The sequence below is a fragment of the Theropithecus gelada genome, chromosome 4 (genome assembly GCF_003255815.1).
Source record: "Theropithecus gelada isolate Dixy chromosome 4, Tgel_1.0, whole genome shotgun sequence".
NCBI classification, from domain to species: domain Eukaryota; kingdom Metazoa; phylum Chordata; class Mammalia; order Primates; family Cercopithecidae; genus Theropithecus; species Theropithecus gelada.
This window is the reverse complement of record NC_037671.1, coordinates 24,100,935-24,124,282: the sequence shown is the minus strand read 5'-3', so window position 1 is coordinate 24,124,282 and position 23,348 is coordinate 24,100,935. Positions and strand designations below refer to the sequence as shown.

At 37.5% G+C, this 23,348-nt stretch overlaps 1 protein-coding gene across 3 annotated transcripts in view; it reads right to left on the bottom strand.

The window, feature by feature from the left end:
* The window catches only part of CDKAL1 (CDK5 regulatory subunit associated protein 1 like 1), a 712,947-nt gene that overhangs the window by 164,084 nt on the left and 525,515 nt on the right, over positions 1-23,348 (bottom strand). For all 3 annotated transcript variants that reach the window (XM_025383729.1, XM_025383728.1, XM_025383731.1), the window contains one exon: positions 1,560-1,740. In XM_025383729.1, the coding sequence (XP_025239514.1) occupies positions 1,560-1,740 (181 nt within the window). The remainder of the gene's footprint in view (positions 1-1,559; positions 1,741-23,348) is intronic.

Here is a 23,348-nt window from a genome sequence, read left to right as displayed (position 1 = left end):
TTCCTTATTTAATAAATGGTGCTGGGAAAATTGGCTAGCCATAAGTAGAAAGCTGAAACTGGATCCTTTCCTTACTCCTCACACGAAAATTAATTCAAGATGGATTAGAGACTTAAATGTTAGACCTAATACCATAAAAACGCTAGAACAAAACCTAGGTAATACCATTCAGGACATAGGCATGGGCAAGGACTTCATGTCTAAAACACCAAAAGCAATGGCAACAAAAGCCAAAATTGACAAATGGGATCTAATTAAACTAAAGAGCTTCTGCACAGCAAAATAAACTACCATCAGAGTGAACAGGCAACCTACAGAATGGGAGAAAATTTTTGCAATCTACTCATCTGACAAAGGGCTAGTATCCAGAACCTACAAATAACTCAAACAAATTTACAAGAAAAAAACAAACAACCCCATCAAAAAGTGGGCAAGGGATATGAACAGACATTTCTCAAAAGAAGACATGCATACAGCCAACAGACACATGAAGAAATGCTCGTCATCTCTGGCCATCAGAGAAATGCAAATCAAAACCACAATGAGATACCATCTCACACCAGTTAGAATGGCAATCATTAAAAAGTCAGGAAACAACAGGTGCTGGAGAGGATGTGGAGAAAAAGGAACACTTTTACACTGTTGGTGGGATTGTAAACTAGTTCAACCATTATGGAAAATAGTATGGCGATTCCTCAAGGATCTAGAACTAGAAGTACCATATGACCCAGCCATCCCATTACTGGGTATATACCTAAAGGATTATAAATCATGCTGCTATAAAGACACATGCACACGTATGTTCACTGTGGCACTATTCACAATAGTAAAGACTTGGAATCAACCCAAATGTCCATCAGTGACAGACTGGATTAAGAAAATGTGGCACATATACACCATGGAATACTATGCAGCCATAAAAAAGGATGAGTTTGTGTCCTTTGTAGGGACATGGATGCAGCTGGAAACCATCATTCTCAGCAAACTATCGCAAGAACAGAAAACCAAACACTGCATGTTCTCACTCATAGGTGGGAACTGAACAATGAGATCACTTGGACTTGGGAAGGGGAACATCACACACCGGGGCCTATTATGGGGAGGGGGGAGGGGGGAGGGGGGAGGGATTGCATTCTGAGTTTTACCTGATGTAGATGACGAGTTGATGGGTGCTGACGAGTTGATGGGTGCAGCACACCAACATGGCACAAGTATACATATGTAACAAACCTGCACGTTATGCACATGTACCCTAGAACTTAAAGTATAATAATAATAATTTAAAAAAAAGAAATTTATGATACTAGAAAAAAAAATTCCTGTCTCCCCAAGTCATCTGAATTTTACTGTTCAAAAGAAGAAAAAAGTGATTATATTTTAGTTGCCTAAGGTCATTTACCTCATCCATGGCCCCCTGGCCCCTGACCCCAACTTGGAAATCTCTTCATATTTTGTAATTTAAGGTTTATAACATGAGCAAGTTGGGTGAAGGTAGGCAACACAGCTGCATTTTTATAGCTACTGGCAAAAAACAATACCTTATAAGAAAAAGATCTTACCACTTGTGCTGGAACTTGTTCCATTTTTGCAGCAGGAGTTCCTGGTCTTGGGTAAAACTGATTAATAAAGAGGCTTGGGAATTTGTACTCTTCAACAAGTTTCACTGTTTCTTGAAAATCCTGATCTGTTTCTCCAGGAAAACCACAGATAATATCTGTAGCAATAGTTATTCCAGGAACTCTAGAAAATAACAAGACAAAAATGTAAAAACTTGACTAGAAGCCATAATTATTCTATTTCCCTGATATTTTAAATACAGTTTTTGTGGTAATTAAAATTTACTTTTATAAAAAGCACACGTGCAAATAGTTTTAAAGAGTCCTAAATACCAAAAGTTTAAAATGAAAAACAGTGGCTGCCTGCCATTCCCAGGGAAATCCATCTTAAATTCTTTTAAATGATTCTTTGTTCTTTCCTTTATATTTAAAAACAGATGCCAATTCTGCCATTTCTAGATTTACTAATTTTTAGGCAATAAGTTACTAATTTCTCTATTATGGTAAATGAGGCTTTAACTCTTGAACTACTCTATCCCTAACCTCCCAAATAAATCAATGAACAACCCCTAGTTAAATCAGTAACACAGTACTTCCATTGGTACAACTGCAAAGATAACTTTCACTATAGAGCCAACTAGTATACTATTCAGTTTTGTTTTTCCACAATGTGTAATTTTTCCTAGAGTTAATAATTGCTTCTCTTTTTTAAAACATTAGCTTAATGTTTTAAATATCTATGCTGATGTTTTCCAGACTCCATTAGGCCTATCAAAACCCAATACTGTTTTCTAAACCTTCTATACATTGTATGGAAATGCCATTCCTTTCAGGTGTGTGTTGCTTTTATAGTGAACTGGCTATCATCCTTGAATGTTGCTTCTTGGTATCCTTTTTTCAATAATCTTTTTTTCCCGGATCCTATGTCTTCTTAATTCTTGATCAATTCCCTCATTCTGCAGTGGTGTGCTTTCTTTCAGAAGCTTCATCAGAAAGATACCAGGGAAATTTTGTTGTTGTCTTTGCATGCGTGGTCTTAGGCCATACAACTGACCAACATTTGGTTGTGTGTAGCACTCCAAGTCAAAAAGTATTATCCATAAAAATTTTGCATTGTTCCTCTTTTTTTAAGCTGAAAAAATTGCTAATGGGATGTCCAGATTAACTTGGATGCACACTTCTTTAAATGTGCCCGCACCATTCTCTTTTTAGAAGTTTTTATTAACTTATTCTCAATCTGATAATATGCCTTGGATTGGGTCTTTAAATCTTTGTACAAGGTATAGTCTGGAGACTCATGGGCTTTAGGTTGAGGAAGTTTTCTGATATTATTTCTTTAATAATTTTTCTCTCAGGGAATCCTCTCTTTTTAATGTTGAAACCACTGGGTTGATCTCTTAGCTTTTTCTCCTTTCATCTCTGCCCTTCTATTTTCTGGAAAATTTACTTCAGCATACCTTCCAACTATTTTGTTGCAAAAAAAAATTAATTCAATATTACTATTTACATTTCTCAGAGCTCTTTCTCTAATTTTCCTTTTCACAGCATCCTGTTTAGGGATGCAGTATCTTTTCTTATTTATCTGAGGACATCAATTAAAGGTTTTTGTAATTTTTCTTCTGTTCACTGCGAGTTGTCTTTTGGTTTCTCTCATTCATGGTTGAGACTTTCTACCAATAAAGAACAATTCTTGCTGTCCTTTCACATTTAAGAGCAAAGCACTAAAATCTTTTTGTCATTGAGTGATTAGGTAGCAAGCTGCCTTTATTTTTGATAGGCCCAAATGTTGGCATCTTGGAAGTCATTTCTTTGTGGCCATTTAATGCCTCCATAAATATGGCACAGACATTGTTCTATTTTAATAGTATAACAATAACATAATTACATTAACTTATCTAAAAATCCAGTATTACTCCGAGTCCATAAACAATAGGGAAAATGGCTCCAAACGTCAAATCATAGAATATCAACTTTCCTATCATTTAAACAGGCCGGATGCAGTGGATCACGCCTGTAATCCCAGAACTCTGGGAAGCCATGGTGGTTGGATCACCTGAGGTCAGGAGTTTGAGACCAGCCTGGCCAACATGGTGAAACCCTGTCTCTACTAAAAATACAAAAATTAGCTGGGTATGGTGGCAAGTGCCTGCAATCCCAGCTATTTGGGAGGCTGAGGCAGGAGAATTGCTCGAACCCGGGAGGTGGAGTTTGCAGTGAGCCGAAATCATGCCATTGCACTCCAGCCTGGGTGACAGAACAAGACTTTGTCTCAAAAAACAAACAAAAAAACCCAGTTCTACATGAAAGAATGAAAACAGTTCATCAAATTAAGATATACGAGATATTTGGGGGCATAAGAGGGAACAAGGGATATACCAATGAGGATAGTAAAATTATTATATTCCTAATATAGTTTCATAAAAACAACAGCTTTCCATATTTTCTTCACACACTACTTAGCACCTAGTGTGAAAGAAGCATGACAAATCTATTTTGTAAAATATTTTGTTCCTAATTTATTATTGGTCTCACCTAGCTATTTACTGGGTTGAACTTCAGTTAATAAGATAAATTCCAAGGACTGGAACTTTTCTCCATGATGATAAATAGAAAAAGAGACAATATTCACGCAGAAGAATAAAACAGTATATTTGAATAAAAATTTAAATTTTTATTGTGATATAAACATATTTTTCTTCTTTAAAGGTAATTATCAAAATTACATTTGAAAAATCACAAATATCGTATGATTTTACATGTAAGCTATAGATAAAAAGACCATTTTTGTAGAGTAAAACACGTAGAATAGCTTTTTGGCCAGCTAGTTTTATACTTGCCTATTCAATAATTCTGATCAAAAGGTCTACAACTAAAAATTAATGGATCACAGCAGATCATAACAGAGAATAGTCCATCTCTCCTAGAAAATTTTTAAAAATAAATCGTAGAAACTGCATGGGAAATACTGTAAAAACAAAGGTTATTGTCCTCAGCTATGAATTAGAGTAAGTTTGGCACTGGATTATGGGGTATTCCCACAGGAAAGTACCTTACTGATTTTTCCTCTATCCTCCTTGATACATTATGGTGGAACCCAGTGTTATGCAACACCTGCTTACTTTGGCCTTAAGGGCCATAGTGACAAAAAAGAAACCTTTAGAGAAGTCATAGTACATGTTAGGGAAAGGGATTTTCAATGCATGGATATATTTGGCAAGGTAAACAAAAAGTTGCCTGATAGCAAGGGAGGAGGCAGGCCACTGTGAATAGTAACGTATACGAGCCAATATTGAAAAGTAAAAGCAGTTTAATGGTTGCAAAGTATATAAGAATGTGAACTGATTGCTTATAAAATGTTTAAAAGTAGAGATTGCACTTTAATGTTAGATGAGGCTGATCTATACATTAATTTTATATATGCAAATTATCCTACTTACATTCTTGAAATTAATTTGACTCTTTAGGTGAACCAACTGAAATCTCATTTACACTGTTGATTTCCCTAGTAAACAATTCTCTTCAGTATGAGAAAATCAAAGAAGTCTGAAGTGGAACAAATTCTAAATTACTAGTATATGATTTAAATGGCTAGGAGGAAATTATAAGGGGTGTAAAACAGAATATTAATTCAAATATTTAAGATGCTAATTCTGGGTAAAAGCTATTTTTGAGATGACACGAATTTTCAAAATACTAAAAATTTTAAAATAATCATTTCCACAAACTTTTTAAGGTGTAAGTGTAATGTATGTAAATACTAAGTAATATGTTATTCAATTTTAGGAACTTTATGTATGTTTTCATACTAGTATTAGAAAATAATTCTGAAAGGAAGATGAAAATGAAAATGTTCATTTAGCTTAAACAACAGGAAAATTTTGGCCTGTTATTTTTTCTGTCCTATATTTACTGGCAAAATGGGTTTATTAAAGAGCTTGGGAATGGAGTAAGAAAGATTCCAATTATGTATCTGACCTTGTCAGAAGCAGTGCTATGATTACTTGTAAAGATATATCAGGGACATGTAAGGAACAGGCAAACTATTTGTTGGCTGTAGCCTGGAATTCAAGAAAGCCATAAATATTTTAAAAGTTAATTATTTCACCTTGAATAAAAATACAAACATACACATACCCCACAATTTAAACATTCATCTCAAGATTTTTATTTGCCATTTGGTGTTTCACTGGCAAAAATATGGAAAAGAATAATTCTACTTTATTCTTTAGATCAATAAATTATGAGCTTCAAATTCTACATGTGAATAAAGTAGGACTAATACACATACTAATTATCTCAAAAGACAAAGAGAAAAATGATCAGCAAAGGACTAGACCCATCAAAATTAGTAGACACAAACAAAACACATGATTAAAACAAACAATTTTTATCCTGTGGTGGTTTATCCTAGGACAAATATTCAATACTTTTGGGGAAAAAATGAGGTAGGTAGGGGAGAAAAATATCTTGAACTGAATGAAAATGAAATCATAATACATCTAAATATATGGTATGCAACTAAAGCAGTGCTTAAAGAAAAATCTATAGATATTAATTTCTGTGTTAGATATAAAAATCTAAGCTTCCACTACAAGAAGCTAACAAAGAGAAAAAATCAAATCAAAAGACAAAATAATAAAGGTAAAATAAGAAATCAATGAAATAGAAAATACAGAAAAATCAATAAAAGTAAAAAGTGCATCTTTGAAAAAAGTCAATACAATTAGTAATGTACTAGTTAGGCTGAGAAAAGAAAAGAAGATACAGATGTCCAGCTTTAGGCATGAAGGATGGGACATCACTACAGATGCTACCAACAGTAAAAGGATATTAAGAGAATATTATGAACCTTATGCCAATAAACTCGCAACTTAGATAAAATGGGCAAATTCTTTGAAAGACATAAATTACGAAAATGGACTCAAGAAGAAACCAAAAACCTGAATATTCTTTTATCTATTACAAAAACTTGTAATTTAATACCTTGCCACCCAAACAAAACTACACAAAACAAAACCACTGAAGACTAAATGGTTTTATGGTGAATTCTACCAAACATTTAAAGAATGATAAAATCAATTCTATGGAAACTATTTCAAAGATAGATGAGAAAGAAACTCATTTAAGAGTCCAGTATTACCCTGTTATGAAAACCAGAGGAAGGCAAATACTGCATGTTCTCACTTATAAATAAGTAGAAGCTAAGCTATGGGTACACAAAGACAGACAGAATAGAACAATGAACTGTGAAGACTCAGAAGGGGGAGGGTGGGACAGGAGTGAGGGCTAAAAAAAATACATATCAGGTACAGTGTTCACTACTTGGGTGAAGGGTACACTAAAATCTCAGACTTCACCCTATATAGATCATCCATGTAACCAGAAACGACTTGTACCCTAAAAGGTACTTAAAAATATTTGTAAAAGCCGAGGAGGGGCCAAGATGGCCAACTAGAAGCAGCTGCCATCAGTGGCTCCCACCGAGAAGAATGAAAAGGGTAAGTGAATCCTGCACCTTCAGCTAAGGTATCCAGGTTCTCTAACTGGGACTGACTAGGTGGTTGGCACAACCCACGGAGAGCGAGGAAAAGCAGGGTGGAGCGATGGCTCACTTGGGAGCTGCATGTGGCAAGGGGAGCTCTCACCCACAGCCAAGGGAGGTGGTGAGTGATTGTGCTACCCCACCCAGGAAACCATGCTTTTTCCATGAATCTGTGCAACCCATGGATCAGTAGATCCCCCTGTGAGCCCATGCCACCAGGGTCTTGGGTCCCAAGCACGGAGCTTTGCAGATGCTCAGCAGACACTCAGGTTGCAGCCAGCAGCAGCAGGCTGGAGACTGCCTAAGACGACCAAGTTCCTAGGGGTGAGGGTGGTTGCCATCACTGCAGCCTCAGTCTGCTGTTTTCTTCTGCTGGTGCTAGGAAGACTAGGCAGTCTGGACCAGGAAGAACTCCCCACAATGTGGCACAGTGGTTGTAGCAGATTGTGGCCAGACTGCTTCTTTAGGTGGGACCCAGATCCATTCCTCCTCACTGAGTGGGGCCTCCCTGTGGGAATTTTACCAGCTCCAGCCAGTAGTTTACAGAGAGAACTCTGATCTCCCTGGGACAGAGCCCCTGAAGGGAGGGGCAGCTGCAGTCTCCATGGTTCAGCAGACTTAGTCTTTCCTGCCTGCTGGCTATGAAGAGGCCGGGCACTCCAGATGATGGGGATCCCCCTCAGTGCAGCAAACCCGCTCCACTAAGGGGCAGCCAGAGTGCTTCATTAAGCAGGTCCCTGATCCTGTGCCTCCTGACTAGGTGAGACCCCCAGAACAGGAGTCACCAGACACCTTATACAGGAGCATGCCCCCGGCATCAGGTCACTGCCAGTATGGAAAAGAGGTCCCAGATGAAGGAACAGGCAGCCATCTTTGCTGTTCTGCAGCCCCAACTGGTGACACCTCCAGGTGAGGGAATTTGTCACCACCAGGCCTGCCTTGCAACAGCTCCTGAAGGAAGCACTAAATATGGAAAGGAAAAACCACTATCAGCCCCTACAAAAACACACTGAAGTACAAAGACCAATGACATTATGAAACAACCACATAAACAAATCCACAAAATAACTAGTTAAGAGTCATGATGACAGGATCAAATTCAAACACAATATTAGCTGTAAATGTAAATGGACTAAAGGCCCCAATTAAAGGACACAGAATGGCAAGCTGGGTAAAGAGTCAAGACCCATCAGTGTGCTGTATTCAAGAGACCCATCTCACGTGCAAAGACACACATGGGCTCAAAATAAAGGGACGAAGGAAAATTTACCAAGCCAAATGGAAAGCAGCAAAAAGCAAGGACTGCAATCCTAGTTTCTGACAAAACAGACTTTAAACCAACAAAGATAAAAAAAGACAAAGAAGGGTATTACATAATGGTAAAGGGTTCAATTCAACAAGAAAAGCTAACTGTCCTAAATATGTATGCACCCAATAGGGGAGCACCCAGATTCATAAAACAAGTTCTTAGAGACCTACAAAGAGACTTAGACTCCCACCCAGTAATAGCGGGACACTTTAAAACCCCAGTTTCAATATTAGATCAATGAGACAGAAAATTAAGAAAGATATTCAGGATTTAAACTCAGCTCTGGATCAGGTGGACCTGAAGGATATCTACAGAACTCTCCACGCAAAAACAACAGAATACACATTCTTCTTGGCACCACATGGCACTTACTCTAAAATTTATCACATAATTGGAAGTAAAACATTCCTCAGCAAACGCAAAAGAATTGAAATCATAACAAACAGTCTCTTAGACCACAGCATAATCAAATTAGAACCCAGGATTAAGAAACTCCCTTAAAACCACACAACTACATGGAAATTGAACAACCTGCTCCTGAATGACTCCTGGGCAAATAAAGAAATTAAAGTAGAAATTTAAAAGTTCTTTGAAACTAATGAGAACAAAGAGACAGCATGCCAGAATCTATGAGCTAACACAGTGTTAAGAGGAAAATTTATAGCACTAAATGCCCACATGAAAAAGCTTGAAAGATCTCAAAACAACCTCTTAACATCACAACTAAAAGAACTAGAGAACCAAGAGCAAGCAAACCCCAAAGCCAGCAGAAGACAAGAAATAACCAAGCTCACAGCGGAACTGAAGGAGAAAGAGACACAAAAAACCCTTAAAAAAAAATCAACAAATCCAGGAGCTGGTTTTTTGTAAAAATAAAATAGACTACTAGCTAGACTAATAAAGAAGAAAAGAGAGGAGAATCAAATAGACACAATAAAAAATGATAAAGCAGATATCACCACTGACTGCAAAAAATTAAACCAACCATCAGAGAATACTATAAACACCTCTATGCAAATGAACTAGAAAATCTAGAAGAAATGGATAAATTCCTGGACACATACACCCTCCCAAGAGTGAACCAGGAAGAAGTTGAATACCTGAATAGACCAATAATGAGTTCTGAAATTGAGGCAGTAATAAATAGTCTAGCAACCAAAAAAAGTACAGGACCAGATGGATTTACAACTGAATTCTACCAGAGGTACAAAGAGGAACTGGTACATTCCTTCTGAAACTATTCCAAACAATTGAAAAGCAGGGACTCCTTCCTAACTCATTTTATGAGGCCAGCATCATCTTGATACCAAAATCTGGCAAAGAAACAATAAAAAAAGAAAATTTCAGGCCATTATCCTTGATGAACATCGATGTAAAAATCCTCAATAAAATACTGGCAAACCGAATCCAGCAGCACATCAAAAAGCTTATCCACCATGATCAAGTCAGTTTCATCCCTGGATGCAAGGCTGGTTCAACATATGCAAAACAATAAATGTGATTCATCACATAAACAGAAATAAAGACAAAAACCACGTGATTTTCTCAATAGATGCAGAAAAGGCCTTTGATAAAATTCAAAACTCCTTCATGTTAAAACCTTCCCATAAACTAGGTATTGATGGAACAGACCTAAAATAATAAGGGCCATTTATGACAAGCCCACAGCCAATATCATACTGAATGGGAAAAAACTGGAAGCATTCCCCTTGAAAATGGACACAAGACAAAGATGCCCTCTCTCACCACTCCTATTCAACATAGTATTGGAAGTTCTGGCCAGGAAAATCAGCCAAGAGAAAAAAACAAAGCATATTTAAATAGGAAGAGAAGAAGTCAAACTGTCTCTATTTGCAGATGACACGATCACGTATCTAGAAAACCCCATCGTCTCAGCGCAAAAACCTCTTAACTCAATAAGCAATTTCAGCAAAGTCTCAGGATACAAAATCAATGTGCAAAAATCACAAGCATTCCTATATACCAACAATAGACAAGCAGAGAGCCAAATCATGAATGAACACCCATTCACAATTGCTACAAAGAGAATAAAATACCTAGGAATACAGCTATCGAGGAAAGTGAAGGACCTCTTCAAGGAGAACTACAAACCACTGTTCAAGGAAATAAGAGAGGACACAAACAAATGGAAAAACATTCCATTCGGCCAACAAACATATGAAAAAAAGCTCAACATCACGGATTATTAGAGAAATGCAAATCAAAACCACAATGGCATACTATCTCACACCAGTCAGAATGGCGATTATTAAAAAGCCAAGAAACAACAGATGTTGGTGAGGCTGTGGAGAAATAGGAATGCTTTTACACTGCTGGTGGGGATGTAAATTAGTTCAAGCATTGTGGAAGACAGTGTGGTGATTCCTCAAAGACCTAGAACCAGAAATACCATTTGACCTAGCAATCCTGTTTCTTGGTAAATACCCAAAGGAATATAAACGATCCTTTTATAAAGATACATACACACGTATGTTCATTGCAGCACTATTCACCATAGCAAAGACAAGGAATCAACCCAAATGCCCATCAATGATAGATTGGATAAAGAAAATGTGGTACATATACACCACAGAATACTATACAGCCATAAAAATGAAAGAGATCATGTCCTTTGCAGGGACATGGATGTTGTCAGAAGCCATTATCCTCAGCAAACTAACACAGGAACAGAAAACTAAACACCACATGTTCTCACTTATAAGTGCGAGCTGAACAATGTGAACACATAGACATGGGGAGGGGAACACACACTGAAGCCTGTTGAGGTGGGGAAGAGTACCAGGGAAAATAGCTAATGCATGCTGAGCTTAATACTTAGGTGATGGGTTGATAGGTGCAATAAATCACCACAGCACACATTTACCTAGGTAACAAACCTGCACATCCTGCACATGTACCTCAGAACTTAAAAAAAAGTAAAAAAAAGAAAAAGAAAAACAAAAACAAAAACAAAAAAACAAGAACAAAAACATTTTTAAAGAAAACCAGAGGAAGAGATTAGAATTAAACTATAGACCAATATCCCTCATAAACAAAGAAACAAAAATTCTTAACAAAACAATGGCAAACTGAACCCTGCAAAATTAAAAAAATGACTATATATCATGACCACTTTTTAAATCCAAGAAAGGTAAGGTTGATTTGATATGTGAGTATCAATTAATGTAATGTACCCTATAAAAGGAATAAAGGACAAAATAAAAACCACATAATGATCTTAACAGATTCAGACAACTTTTGACAAATCCAACACCCATTCATGATTTTTAAAAATGCTTTTCCTGGCCGGGTGCGGTGGCTCAAGCCTGTAATCCCAGCACTTTGGGAGGCCGAGACGGGAGAATCACGAGGTCAGGAGTTCGAGACCATCCTGGCTAAACTGGTGAAACCCCTTCTCTACTAAAAAATACAAAAAACTAGCCGGGCGAGGTGGCAGGCACCTGTAGTCCCAGCTACTCGGGAGGCTGAGGCAGGAGAATGGCGTAAACCCGGGAGGCGGAGCTTGCAGTGAGCTGAGATCTGGCCACTGCACTCCAGCCTGGGCGACAGAGCGAGACTCTGTCTCAAAAAAAAAAAAAAAAAAGCTTTTCCATTAGGATTGATAATAAAGCTAAGACTTCTGCTCTCACTTCTTCAATTCAACATATTACTAGAGGTTCTAGTCAGTCCAAAAAGCAAGGAATAGAAATTAAAGGCATATATGTTTAAAAGAAAGAACTTTTTTTTTTTTTTTGGCAGGTGACATGACCTTGTATGTAGAAAATCTAAAGAATCTAATGAGCCTACTACAGTAAGTCAGTTTAGCAAAACTGTAGGATACAAGATCAATATATAAAAATCAATTGCATTTTTTATACTAGTAAGGAACAACCTGAAAATGAAATAAAGAATCCAACTCCATTCACAATAGCAAAAAAACTACTTGAGAATATCTTTGAGAAAGAAAGGTAGAAGTTGTATGCCAAAAACTGGGAGAATTTAAAGAAATTGTCTTAAAACTTGATGAGGGAAATTAAAGAAGATCTAAATAAATGGGACAATATATAATTTTCATGGATTAGAAAATTCTGCATTGTTAAAATGGCAAGCCTCTCCAAATTGATTTATAGAGTCAATGCAACTCTATCAAAATAACAGCAAGTATTTCTGCTGAAAATGACAAGCTGTGCCTAAAATTTATGCGGAAATACAAATGACCTGAAATAGCCAGAACAGTTTTGAAGGAAAAAAAAGCTGGTGGAATAAATGAACCTGTTTTAAAGACTATAAAACTCCAATAATCGGCCGGGCGCGGTGGCTCAAGCCTGTAATCCCAGCACTTTGGGAGGCCGAGACGGGCGGATCATGAGGTCAGGAGATCGAGACCATCCTGGCTAATACGGTGAAACCCCGTCTCTACTAAAAAATACAAAAAACTAGCCGGGCGAAGTGGCGGGTGCCTGTAGTCCCAGCTACTCGGGAGGCTGAGGCAGGAGAATGGCGTGAACCCGGGAGGCGGAACTTGCAGTGAGCTGAGATCTGGCCACTGCACTCCAGCCTGGGTGACAGAGCAAGACTCCGTCTCAAAAAAAAAAAAACAAACAAAAAAAACAACAAAAAAAAAACTCCAATAATCAACGCAGTGTGGTATCAGTGTAAGGATACATCAATGGAAAAATATAGAGTCCAAATATATACCAATTCATCATATATGGTTAATTAGTTTTCAACAAAATTACCAAGGCAATTCAATGAGGGCGGGAAACAAAGCGTTTTCAATAAATGGTACTGAAACAATCAAACACATATGCAAAAAAACCCCACAAATTACTAAACCCTCCACCTAACATTATACGCAAAAATATTTCAATGTGCATCATAGTCTGAATGTCAGATATAGAATTATTAAACATCTAGAAGAAAATATGGGAGGAAATCTTTGTGACCTTGGGTTACGCAAAGATTTCTTAGCGATAGTGCCAACACCAAAAGCGCAATCTGTAAAAGTAAAATTTGATAAACTGAGAAATCAAACTTACTCAAAAGATACCCTTAAAAAATGAAAAGAGAAGCCATAGAGTAGAATAAAATATTTGCAAATTATATATCCAAAAAAAGATTTGTATCCAAACTCTATTGAGAACTCTATGATTCACTAACAGGAAGACAACACAATGGCACAATGGGCAAAAGATTTAACGAACACTTCACTAAAGAAGATATAGGAATAGCTAATAAGTACATTAAAATTTGCTTAACATTGTCACTAGTCAGAAAAATGAAAGTTAAAACCATGTAAAATGCCACATATCCAGTAGAATGGCTGTACCAAAAAGACTGAAAAAAAAAAAACAACAACAGATATTAGTACGCATATAGAGAAACTGAAGCACTTATACATTGAAGGTGGGAATTTTAAATGGTGCAGTCACTTTGGAAAACAGTCCGACAGTTTCTTAAATAGTTAAACATACATTTACTGTGACCCAGCAATTCTACTGTAGGTATCTACCCAAGGGAAATGAAAATGTAAGCTCACACGAAGACCTGTACTTGGATTTTCACAGTGGCAATCTTCATAACTGCCCCAAACTGGTAACAGTCCAAATGTCTATCAGTTGTTGAATGAATAACAAAATGTGGCATACCCATATGTGGAAATTACTTGCAAATAAAAAAGAGCCAACTACTGATACATACATTAACATGAATGAATCTGAAAAACATTCTTAAGTAAATGAAAGACGAAGGATTGCTTATTGTGATTCCATTTATAAGAAATATCTAGAAGACGACTTAGAATAGACAGAAAACAAATCAGGCTTGCCTGGAACTGTGAGTAGAAGCAGGGACTGGCTGCAATTGGACATTAGGAAAATTTCTGACAGAATGAAAGCGTTCTAAAACTGAATTGTGATGATAGTTGCACAACTGCATTAATTTACTAAAAATCTTCAAAACGCTTACATGGAATGAATATTCGGTGTTCTCTAAATTATCCTGCAGACTTAACAATGTTAAAAAAAAAACAAAACAAAACTTTCTGAAGACAGAAAGATAGCATGAATCTTCCATAACATACTCTTCTAATAAGTTTTATTGAGCACTTACTATGTGAGACTCAATCACATTCTCTTATTTATTTTTTGTAGAGATGGAGTCTTGCTTTGTGGTCCAAGCTGGTCTCAAACTTGGAGCCTCAAATGATACTCCCGCCTCAGCCTCCAAAAGTCCTGGGATCACAGGTGTGAGCCAACTGCACCCCGCCAAGAAGTCTTAATAGTTGAACTATGACAGGGCGTAGTCAAAGAATTAAATGTGGACAAAGGAGCAGGTGTGGTGGCTCATGCTTGTCATCCCAGTACTTTCAGAGGCCAAGGAAAGAGGATCACTTGAAGCCAGGAGTTCATGGCCAACCTGAACAATAAAGCAAGACCCTGTCTTTACAAAAAAAAAAAAAAAATTAAAAATTAAAAAAATTTAAATCAGCCAGGTGTGGTGGTTTGTGCCTATAGTCTCAGCTATTTGGGAAACTGAGGTGGGAGAATCACTTGAGCCCAGAAGTTTGAGGCTTCAGTGAGCTATGATCGTGCCACTGCACTACAGCCTGGGCGACAGGGTTAGACTCCACCTCTTACAAGAAAAAATAGACAAATCGGGACAAATGGCAAAATAAAAGGCAAGGAATAAAGGAATTATGTTCAGAGCATGAAATCATGAAGGACTTGAAGAAGGAAAGTGTGGATCTATTGCCCAAGTAAAACATCATATAACAATAAGGAATCATTCTATTTATATTGAAAGAGAAAATTTAGGAAGAAACAATTCAACATCTTCAAATAAATTTCAGATTTTTTTCAGCATCTCTAAATTTATTCTCATAATTTTATTAAAAATTTCTTAAATTACCTGCTCTAAAAAAGAAAAAACACTAAAACATTTAGATGAAGCCTGAAAAGCCATAATGAGTGACTAAGACAAAGAAAGTGTAGTGTGACCTGGGCGTTTGTTCTTATTCTTTTAATATGACTGTCTGGGAGAAACACCTTCCTTGCATAACTAAGATGTTCTACCACTAACTAGCTACATGATCTTGGACAAACCATTCAGCCTTAGATGCTTCCATTTCTTCTTTCATAAAATGGATATAGTAAAAGTATTCATAGATTAGGTTAATCAGGTAACAGATGTACTAATTGCTCAGGATGGTGCTTCCCATATAGTGCTTATTATGTATTAGCTTTATTATTGTAACCTTGTCAGAGAGATGGTAACACCTGTCATTTATTATGTAACACTAAGTGCCAGGCAATCTGTTAACAACTTCATCTTAATATAACTTTCTCATAATATAGATTCTAATCCAGTTTTCATGAGAAAGGGGGAAAATGCCATTAGGGAAAGAGGTACAGTAAATTGCCCATAATCACAGAATCAATAAATAGTAAAGGAAGCATCTGATCTGAAGCTTCTAATCACTACCCAAGGTAGTCCTTATCTCTTACCCATGTCACTGATGTGCTCATAGCACTGATGTACCATAAGCACTGGTTGATCGTAAGTTCACGAAAACAAAACTTATTATTACTATTTTGGTGAGACATGGTCTCACTCTGTCACCTAGGCTGGAGCGCAGTGGTGTGATCTTGGCTTAGTGCAGCCTCTATCTCTTGGGTGCAAATGATCCTCCTGCCTCAGCCTCCCAAGTAGCTGGGACTACAAAGTAGACGAGATTACAGGTGTGCACCACCACACCTGGCTAATTTTGTTTATTTTTGGTTGAGATGAGATCTCACGACATTGCTCTAGTTTGTCCTGAATTCCTGAGCTCAAGTGATCCAGCCAGTGTTTACATTCTGCTACTTTAATGAGACCACATTTACACAGGTCACATTCCCTTTCCTAATTGGTTTTCTACACTGTCATGCCCACCTTTGAGTGGTGTCTTTGCTTTAACCTTTTTTAAAAACCAATCAGCACACACTCCCCATTCTAAGTCCATAAAAGGCCCCAGACTCAGCCACAAGGAAGGAACTTTCTGCCTTTGGGTAGGTGGCCATCCCCATGTCCCCTCTCGGCTGAAAGCTGTTTCACTGCTCAATAAACTTCTCTCCGCCCTCCTCACTCTTCAATGTCCAGTGTATCCTCCTTCTTGGGCCCAGTACAAGAGCTCAGGAACTGCCAAACACAGGTACAAGCTGTAACAGAGGCAAGCTGGGGCACGCCAGTGTGGCTGAATGGGGCCCAGGCAAGGCGTTGTCAGCCAGAGGTCCCCGGTTTGCAAAGCAACCGAGAAAATAATGCCTACAATCAATATTAGGCAAAATCGATATGCTAATATACAATTAACATATTAATTATACATAATATTTATAATCAAAGATAGCCTTTCAAGGTATCTCCCTAAAAAAATTTAGTAGCAGTTAATTTTTTAATGATTCCTTCTCTTTGAAAGTAATAAAACTTTTAATAAGCAAAAATAAAAATCTAGATGGGTTATTCAGTTTAAATTTGGTACAATTTTACCTTTTTAAAGTAAATTAGGTAAATGTATGACATAAGTAAAGGAAGAAATATATGAATAAATGGCAAACGGTTTGCTCAAGCTCTGCAAATTTCTGAATATTCTGAGAGATCAGAATTTAAAATGCAACAAACTCCAACTATAAAATATTTGTGGTAAAAAATGATCAAGTGTATGGAAAAATTGTTTCTGACACTTAGAAAAGTGGCTGTCAAATAGGCTAAAAAAAAAAGGATGAGAGACAACTGGATGAGATGACACCAGAGAATTTAATGTCATCCATTACATTTCTAAGCCTGGTATAAATCCACAATATATCATTTGGCTTCAAGCACAAATCAAATGAATCATCACTGCTAACTAAAAATCAAACAAATACCATGTTAAATAAGTTTTTTATCCTGTAACACTATGCTTGCATTCCATAGCAAATATTTTGGAATAAGCACAAAGCCTTACATAAGACCAAAGATATTGCCTTAAAAATTAAAAGTAAGCATACTGGATAATATTGTTATAGTATTTAAAAGAAACCATATTAAATTTCACAGAATTTTTACACATCTGTTATTAAAATCATTTTATGATATTGCTGGTTAAAGTGAAGGTATTTACTATCTATGGTACTGCTAACACAATTCTTATATGAGTTTTTCTGTTTCTATGGTAACATGAATTATAAGGTTCAATGAAGCTGAATTCAGTAATGTGTATTTTTCTGTTATTCAAGGTGAAAAGGAAATGAAACATTTCTAACATTCATAAACTGCGGCAAATGTCTGAATTCCATTTAGAGATAAGATGATAATTACTAAAGTAATTAGAATTCTTCCTGGATGGAATTATTTTGCACACAGTGGAAATTTAGATTTGAGAATGAAAGTAGGGGCCAGAGTATATTCAGCATCAGTAATTAATTACAACCCAAACCCATCCGCCATTCTGATACCTTGGAACAGACTATACCTTCTTCTGTCTGCTTCTGACTACAATATAAAAGAAAGCTCATCCTCCACCCCCACCCCTAAGTCAGAAAGATAAAGTGGGTGAAATCATTTTATTCAAGAAAAAATCCAATTACAGAAATAATCAACTTTTCTCTCTTGCTTTATTTTTTCATATTTGAAAGGGCTTTCACATTAGCAGAACCAATTAAACGAATATCAGGACAGGGCAAAATCTACAAAGTTAGGCAAGTTTCTTAAATCTTTTAAAATTAAACTTTGAAAAAAACCACTTAGAGACTGAAACCCAGATCGTGGCATTCTTTAACGGGAAAACATAACTGGAAGGTAACTAAACATCAGGTCTCGGGAAGAATAATTTATAAAATGATACAGTCAAAATGCAGTTGCCTCTAATATCCAGTCCACTATTAAGAAATTAGGCAAATGATTACTTTTAATGGAAGTGTTGTTATCAAAAAATAGCACTCAGAAACATTACATTTCAAGTCTTATGTCATCCTAAAGTGCAATTGGTATAGCATCATCATAAATAATACTGAATAGGGATATATACAAATTGGAAAAAAATATATAATATACACACACACACATACACACACAGAGCAAGCAAGTGAGAAAGAAGATGGGAAGCTATATTTATGGAATAGAAATTATAAAATCCTTTAAATCAAAACACAGATTTATAATCACTTTATTTCTTATGAGTTGAGCATATTTTCTTATTGTGTTTTATTGTTTTAAAGGTCAGAGGTTGGCAAACTACAGCCCATGTGCCAAATCCAGCTGTTGTCTGCTTTTGTAAATAAAGTTTTATTGGAACACAGCTACACTCATTCATTTCATACTGTTTATGGCTGCTTTCACTACAAAGCAGAATTGAATAGTTGTGACAGTTGCAACAGAAACTGCATGGTCTGCAAAACCAAAATTATTTACCATCTGCTGAGATTCTAACCAACCAGGCCCACGACTCTGATTTTTGATAAGAACTCCTAGGAACACTCCAGGGTGAATTGAGGGCCAGTGGGTATATATAATGCTCTCCCGAATGTAGCCCTCATCAACCTTTCCATCATCACCCAATTCCGATATGATTCAAATCAGAATACTTCCTCTCTGAGCAATCCCCTATCCACACTACTCACTGAAATCAGAAGACTTCCTCTCTGAGCAATCCTACTGTACAATCCCCTATCCATACTCCTGATATTCCCTGGGCCACCTCTCTGACAAAATTTTTCTTGATTTTATCTCAGCATCTTGATTCATTCACAGTCCCTCCTTTGTACCTCTATGATGTCCCTGTTATGATCTTCCTGACATTTTTTTACATCTGTTTTCTTGCTTTATGCCTCCTAATAAACTGTAAGCACCTGGTGGACAAGGATGGAGTCATATTCACATTCCTACACTCTGTAGTAATGAGGCAACAGCCACATAGACAGTTGAGGCTCAATAAAAGTACCCACTGACTTAAAGGTGAAATGTTTGGGAGAACTTGGAAAAACAGACAGTAAGATGAATACATGAATTTAATAAAGCAATAGGCTTTATTCACCAAAAGATCAATGATTAATCCCTGTTTTGACTAATAGCAATTTCAATATTTTCCTTTAAGTCCCGGAAGTTAGCTCTGGTGGGAAAGGATAAAGTGGAGATTCACAAGGCTTTGTAAATGATGGCTTCTCTTTAGGAAAAGGGGATACTATCATTGTGAGCAGTACAAGTTGGCTCCAGCGCCTGGTTTCTCAGCAGCATCTGCCTAGCCTTTCTGCAAAGAGAAGCTGTCATCTACAAAGCCCTTTGAATTTCCACTTTCTGTTTCCCTGGCTCAGTGGCACACACCTGTAGTCCTAGCTACTCAATAGGCTCAGACGGAAGGATCACTTGAGCCTAGGAGTTCAAGACTAACCTGGGCAACATGGTGAGACTCCATCTCTTAAAAAAAAAAATCAGTTAATTAAGAATTGTTTCACCTTCAATTTCTATTTTTAGAATTAATCAGAACATTTGGTCAATGCTTATTTTGAACAACTTCAATTTATTTGCAACTTTCAGTTAAAATTTTGGGGAAAGGGGTACAAGATGGAGTCTTTAAGGTTGAAGCAAGGTTTATGAGGAGGAGATGAAGTGGAGATTTCATTCTAATTCTAGGTTACAGTTGCTTGCTTCTATTTTTGAAGGGTGTAAGTCTTGTCATTCTAAACTCATTTGTTAACTGGATGATACGTTCTCGACAAGGTTCTCAACGGTCAGCATCTATGGGGGCTGCTGTGGCAGGGAGGTGGCAGGTGGCCAAGAGCACTTTCCCCACGAAACTCACATGAAATGTGTCTGTTTGTTAGGCGTTGTAGCTTTTATGTGAAGGCCCTGTCACTTTTTATGACACTGCCTCTTGGTTCCCCATTTGGCCCAAATGTCTGCCTCAAAAGGAGCAGCTCCGTTCTGTCTCATACCACGCCTGGCTGGCCTGTCAGCTGCAGCTGCTTCGCAGCTCCCCACAGCCATGAACACTGCCTGGGACAGGCTTCACCGACCCGCAAAGCACTCCTAGGCTCTTCCTGACTGTGAGTGACCGAAGTCCTTTCTTGCCACAACAGCGGCTCCAAGGGAGCCCACTACCCACCGCCCCCGTCTTCTTACATACCCAGGCGGCAGTGCTGGAATGCTGGGCATGGCATGAATGCTGGTGGTAGCTGACCCTACACCAAGAAACACTTTAAAACCTCAAGAACAAAGCCACTATATTACAAAACACCAGGACACTGCAACCATCCCCAAATGGAGGGAAGGAAATAACATTAGTCACATGTGCATTAGCTAATTATCAGGTTAATAGTGTGGCATCTTCTAACACCAGCCTCTCTGAACCAAGAATATGGAGGACACTCTTTTAAGTGCTTTTCATATATCAACTCATTTAATCCTCAGAGTAATCAGTGAGATATGCAATATTTTCCTCAGTTTACAGATGTGGCAATAGACACACAGAAAGGTTATGTAAGCTGCCCAATGTCACACAGCAATAAGCAGCGGAGTCAGGATCTGAATCCTTCCTGTCTGTGATCTGAAATAATAAGCTGCCTCCCACTGATGGAGGGCAGTGAATGTTGAATAGTGCCAGATGTATTTGTTCCAAAAGGCCCCTTTTCTCAGAAACAATGACTATCAGGTGTCATTGAACAGTGACTTGAGATGCCATCTGATGACCCACACAACTACTACATAAAAATACCCACATAAGGTTATTTTCTCAGCACCCCTCCATTATTAGATTGTTATTCTCATATTAAAAAACAAGGGCACTGAGGATAAGGTCACTTGTCCATGGACACAGAGCTAGTTTACAGTAGAGAAGGCCTGGAATTAGGATCTCTGACTCCTAGTGTTTTACTTATGCATTTACTGTTTTAGCCAAGGGAAAGAAATCTCGAAAAAATCCTCACCAGATAACACATCTGTGGTAGCAGCCAACAAAGAGATATTCGTGCAAGTTCAGATTTCATCATGCACATTTTCAGTGATGCCTCTAAATAAGGGAAAGGGAGAGAGGAGCCCACGGGAGTAGAAATGTTAATAGGTACAACTAGCCCCTGACTCAGAGTCAGGGAGAAAACAAACACATCTTGTTAATTTTTAACACTTTACCTCATGTTCATGTCCCAAACCATGCAAGGTCTAGAAAGTAGCACTGATTACATCATTTTTTGGCAAAAGAATCTGGGATTATTTAGATAACTATAGCAGTACTCGATACCAAGTCCTGAACAGTCACTGCCAGGCACACAAACCAAAGTATTCCTGCCTGCCTGCCGTATCAGTCCGATCCAGCTAATGACCATAAAAACCCAAAGAAGGTCACATGCTATAGTCCTTTTTCTATGCTATTTTGCCAAGTGCTATGGTTTGAATGATGGTGTCCCATTCAAAATCTATGTTGAAACGGAATCCGCAATGCTATGCTATTAATAGAGGTGTGGTCTTTGGGAAGTGATGACATCATGAGGGCAGAGCCTTATAAAAGGGCAAGGCTGAAGGGAGCACTCTCTTGCCCCTCACTCCCTTCTGCCATTTGAAGAAGCCGGGCAGTGCCATCTTCGAGGAACGAGCCTTCTCCTGACACTGAACCTGCTGGTGCCTTGATCATAGACTTCCCAGCCTCTAGAACTGTGCGAAATAAATTTCTATTGTTTATAAATTACCCAGTCTCAGGCACTTTGTTACAGCAGCACAAATAGATTAAGACACAGAGACATCAAAACAACCTTCTGAGAAGGAAGGGGGACATATCCAGCTTACAGAGGTTTAGAAAAGTGAAATGTTTTCACAGAGAAACCAGGACTTGAAAACTATTGCCTTTCAAACCAGCTCAACTGAATATTTAGAAGAATCATTAATAATCTATTAACTATAAATACTAATGATTATACTATGTCAACATAAAGTTAGCATTTATAAAAATTAACAATAATGTCATTATTAACAATAATTTTGGCATGTGTGAAAGGGTTTTGGGCTATGAACTTAGAGAATCTGGTAAAGGAGAAAGTTTTGTCTGTGACCACCAATGTAAGAAGCAAGTGTATAAATGTGTGTGATGCTATCAGCCAGTCAGGAATCGGAGTGGTAAAGTCTATTAGAATGAAGGCTTGAGTTAAAGACAATTTGATTCAATTCCATCAATGATAAGTGAATACTTACAAGTAAGGGGCAAGAAAACAGAATCGAGTGTAATAGAGGACTAAACAGCATTTCTAGCCACCAGTGGAGGTAAACAGTAATGTGATCAACCGTGCCAGGCTCAATACAAGAGAGAAGGGTGGGATGAGGAGATGTCGAGGAGTAAAGAGAATTATGAGCTTTAGAGAAGATAAAATCAAAGAATAACACAGGGAGGAAAAAGAAAAGATAAAAGGAAAAACTACAGAGGTTTTTTGGTACAACAGGGTATAACAGGATCACAGATTGCCCTCCTAATGTAGAATGTGCTTAAATTAACTGAAACAAAGGTAACATCAATAGAATTTATATTCCACTTCAATCTATGTATGTAGCTTCAATTACAGCAAACATTTCCCTTAGCAAACAGCTTTAACAAAATCAATTTCTGATCAGAAAAGCAAATGAAGAAACCTGGGGTGGCAAAACACAACTAATGACTATATCTCATCACAGCTAAAGGTCCAAGGCACAATGCTGTATATACTGTGACAATATGCTTCCTGTACAAAGTGATTTCCTCCTAAACACAAAGTCACATTCTCCAAGTGGCCTTGAATAAGAATTGCTTTTAATTCCATGATGATACATTTAAAAGATGTTAACATAAATAAACTGAATACAACAGAAAGTCACAAGGAAATGACTCTGAGATAGCAAAATGCGAAGGTATGTATTGCCACTAAAATAGGGATGATGAATAATTTTCAGAGCCCATAAAAATGCAGAG